This window comes from Arachis hypogaea, chromosome 10 (assembly GCF_003086295.3).
Source record: "Arachis hypogaea cultivar Tifrunner chromosome 10, arahy.Tifrunner.gnm2.J5K5, whole genome shotgun sequence".
NCBI lineage: Eukaryota > Viridiplantae > Streptophyta > Magnoliopsida > Fabales > Fabaceae > Arachis > Arachis hypogaea.
Window position 1 is genome coordinate 11,691,866 of NC_092045.1, and position 3,755 is coordinate 11,695,620.

The following is a 3,755-nucleotide window of genomic DNA, read 5'->3' on the forward strand; positions in this document are numbered from 1 at the left end:
TCCCTTTATCATTTTTATGCGTAAAAATAAAAAAATTGAAAAATAAATGTTAATAATGTACATTGATCATATTAAATCCAACTTTTAACTATATATAGCAAGAAATCAAACATAGCATTTACTGTCTCATCACCCTTTTTCTTACTCTCTAGTATTTACCATCAATAATGTCTCTAGAAAATTAAAATAAAGTTGACACAAAAATTCATCATCTAAAATTATGAATGCTGAGGGGGATGCATCGTTTCTGTTAACACTTCTTCTTCATGAATTTCACCAATTTCATCATCTAAAATCAACCAATTAAAAAATAGTTAGAAATTTAATTTAAAATATTATTTGAAAAAAATAGCATAAATATTTACCATCATGATTTGGAACAAATCCACGTAACCAACTTCTTGTGCAAATAAGCATTTGAACATGCGCATGAAGAGTGGAACTTCTATATTTTATTAAAACATGTCCACCAATACTGAATGCAGACTCAGATGCTACCGTAGTGATGGGAATACTTAAAACATCTCTGGCCATAACTGACAGAGTGGGAAACCTATCCTCGTTAATCTTCCAAAAATTTAGCACATCATACTTCAAATCATCTTTATTGGTGTGAATCAAACCTTCTTTTAGATAAATCTCTAATTCATCTTTATCCTTGGAAGTTTGGGTTTCACAGTCAAATTCTCTGAACTCCTAAAAGATGTAGTATAAAGATTATTTAAGTAACGAATAAACATAATAGGAGAAAAATAATACTATATTAAAATTAAATACCTTCATCACCATTTTGCTCTTTTTTGTAAGCCTTCCTTCTTCAGGTGACATAGGAGATTGATTACTACTTTGAGAAATTGTTGAACCACCAAAAGTATTTATGTACTCTCCATACAACCTTTTAAATTTCTCCAATACTTCATTTGCCTTCAATTCAAAGGTTGAAGGATCTAGTTTTTTGTAACAAAACCTCAAGAACTTTAACTTTAATCGAGGATCAAGAATTGCCCTAAAAGCCAAGACAGTGCTATAATCCTTCCAATATTTATCAAACTTCATCTTCATTCTGAAAGCCATGTTTATAATAACAACATCATCACAAGTTTGATTGTCTTCCAAAAGACATTCAATTTTCCAAACTTGCATAAAATACAAATTTGATGTTGGATATGATGAACCCGAAATGAGATTTGTAGTTTCATAAAATGGCTCTAAAAATTCACACATTTTTTTGCTAAGCTCCATTCTTCATTTGTCGGACAATCTTTATAAGCTCCATCTACAACACTAAGGATGTCAAACGCTTTTTCAAATTTAATTGCACTTTCCAACATCATATATGTAGAATTTCATCGAGTTGGAACATCTGATTTTAGACCAACACCTTCTTCAATTTCTGCTTGCTGCACACAATCTTTAAATTTCATTATTCTCCCATCAGAAGCTTTGACATATTTCACACTCTCTCTTATTTTAAATAAAGCTCCAGCAGCCACCTTTAACCCTTCTTGCACAATCAAATTTAAAATGTGAGCGGAGCAACGCACATGAAAATATTCTCCATCGCAAAGCAAACTATTCTGCTTACGTAGATGAGTTTTTAAGATGTTTTGCATGTTGTCATTTGCAGAAGCATTATCTAAAGTAATAGAGAATACTTTCTTATCAATACCCCATTGCTTCAAAGAGTTAAATAAGACTGCTTCCATATCGGTTCCAGTATGGGGAGGAATCATTCGACAAAAATTCAAAATCTTACTCACTAGTCGCCAATTCTCATCAACAAAATGAGCTGTCAGACAAATATATCCTTCAGTGGTAGATGCTGTCCACACATCAGATGTCAAACAAATTCTATTAGGTATCCTAGACATCTTCTGCCTCAATTTCTCTTTTTCTGTTGAATAAATCATTTAAAGATCTGAAACTAAAGTGTTTCTAGAAGGCATTATAATCGTTGGACTAATGTAATTAATCCAATCTCTAATACCCTCATACTCAACAAAGCTAAACGCAAGATCATGTTTTGCTATAGCCTGAGCGAGTTTTTTTCTATGAACATTCTGATCAATTTTAGTTGGCAAACACTCTATATCATCATCAAATCTAATATTGAGGGGTATAGATTTACAAGAAACTATATGACGACTCAGATGAGAAGTCCCGTAACCATTCTTAGTTTTTGGATTTTTTCCAATTTTGTATTCATGATGACAAAAATTGCATTCAGCCTTTTCAATACCATCTCTGCCTTTTCCAATCTTCTTAAAAAATCTCCAAACATTAGATCTTTTACCAGAATCAACACTACCAGAAGCTTGAACAGGAGTCTCAGAAACAACTTCATCATCCATGTTTATAAATTTTCTAATCATATCCAAATAATGTGTATTAAAATTCTATAGCAACAACAACATTCATTAATTCATATTAATTATTCATCTTATCTAAATAGGCATATGCAACTGCAAAATTCAACAAATTAAACTAATATGACAACTATATACACATTAGAAATGACTAAAAAAGCTACCTTCTATGACAACTATATTGGTCCACTGCATTTATAATTTTGTTTCATCTACTCCAGCACAAAATATCACAGTCATAGACAACAAAAATAGGGTAAAAGGTGAAAAAAGAAAGGTGAAAATGATGGGACTCTTCTGAATGATTCTAGAAATAAGTACATATAATAAAGTGTAGGAATCATTCGTAACTAAAAGTTATTAAGAGTGCTTAATCATTCGTAATTCACAACACTAATCATGTTAGTGTTAGATACCATATAATCCCATCAAACATAAAATTATCTAAAGAAATTTCTTGATATTATTTTCTTTACCCCATTATTTTGCAAGCAGGATTTCATATGAACCATGCATCCTCCACCATTATCACACTTGTTGATATAGCTATATATACAAATGAAGAACAAGAAAAATGACTCACTAATTGATTAGGCTTAAGCTACAAAATTCTCCCTCAGAATTAAATAATGCAATCTAGATCCACCAATGGCATTATTTATCATACACATGCACACTCTTTGGTCCTTTAAAGCCTCCACAACTCCAACACTAGCAGCCACAATCCAAGGCTTTCTAGCTGAGCTACTCTGTATTAATTCGTCTCTCAAAAATTGCACAAGTGATGAATAACTATGTATTTTGATTCATGAAGTAGCACAAGGTTGATGTTATCTATCTATATAAGGAAGTTTTGTGGTGCCAAAGAAATTTGTGCCAAACAATAGCATCACTGAATTACTATTATTGACACCAAAAGTAATAACAACCTGGAAGCAACGAATTTTGCTATGTTCTCACAACTTGAATGCCATTCCTGGTCTGTGAAGTAATTGACAATGGCTTGCATGCAATCATTCAAAAGCACTAATAAACCTTGAAACTGGCAATCTAGGAATAGACATATAATGCTTTCAATGAGTTCTTTAGCTTGTTTACTCCTGCAGTGAGAATAAAAAGGCGTAAGTTGACATTGTCAAACCACTAAACAAGGATGTCAAATCATAAATCATGTCCTAAAATCATTTGTCTAACTTTTGAATCATGAATCATAACACACTGCCATTCAAAAACACATCAATGAAAAAGACTAAAATAACAAGGATTGACACCTTAAATATGTAATATACTCAAGTTACAAATAAACACTTAACAAGAGAAATTGAAAACAAGTTCATAGTTCACAGTCCACAATTCATAGTTCAACCATTTTGAAATCACCCACCTCAG

The 3,755-nt window shown here is 31.7% G+C and overlaps 1 protein-coding gene across 1 annotated transcript; it reads right to left on the bottom strand.

Moving 5' to 3' along the window:
* Positions 1 to 218: 218 nt before the first annotated feature.
* LOC140175582 (zinc finger BED domain-containing protein RICESLEEPER 3-like) lies at positions 219 to 1,074 on the bottom strand. Its single transcript, XM_072204097.1, has 3 exons — positions 778 to 1,074; positions 366 to 696; positions 219 to 289 (listed from the first exon to the last, which is right to left on the bottom strand). The coding sequence occupies exons 1-3, from the start codon at positions 1,072 to 1,074 to the stop codon at positions 219 to 221; spliced, it is 699 nt and encodes a 232-aa protein (XP_072060198.1).
* Positions 1,075 to 3,755: the final 2,681 nt, after the last annotated feature.

Bases quoted from the DNA above. Each gene is read 5' to 3' on its own strand.
- LOC140175582 (XM_072204097.1), bottom strand. From the start codon at position 1,074: ATGGCTTTCAGAATGAAGATGAAGTTTGATAAATATTGGAAGGATTAT. The intron at 697-777 runs GTATTTAATTTT...TACATCTTTTAG, and splicing joins AGAGCAAAATGGTGATGAAG to GAGTTCAGAGAATTTGACTG. The intron at 290-365 runs GTAAATATTTAT...GGTTGATTTTAG, and splicing joins ATTTGTTCCAAATCATGATG to ATGATGAAATTGGTGAAATT.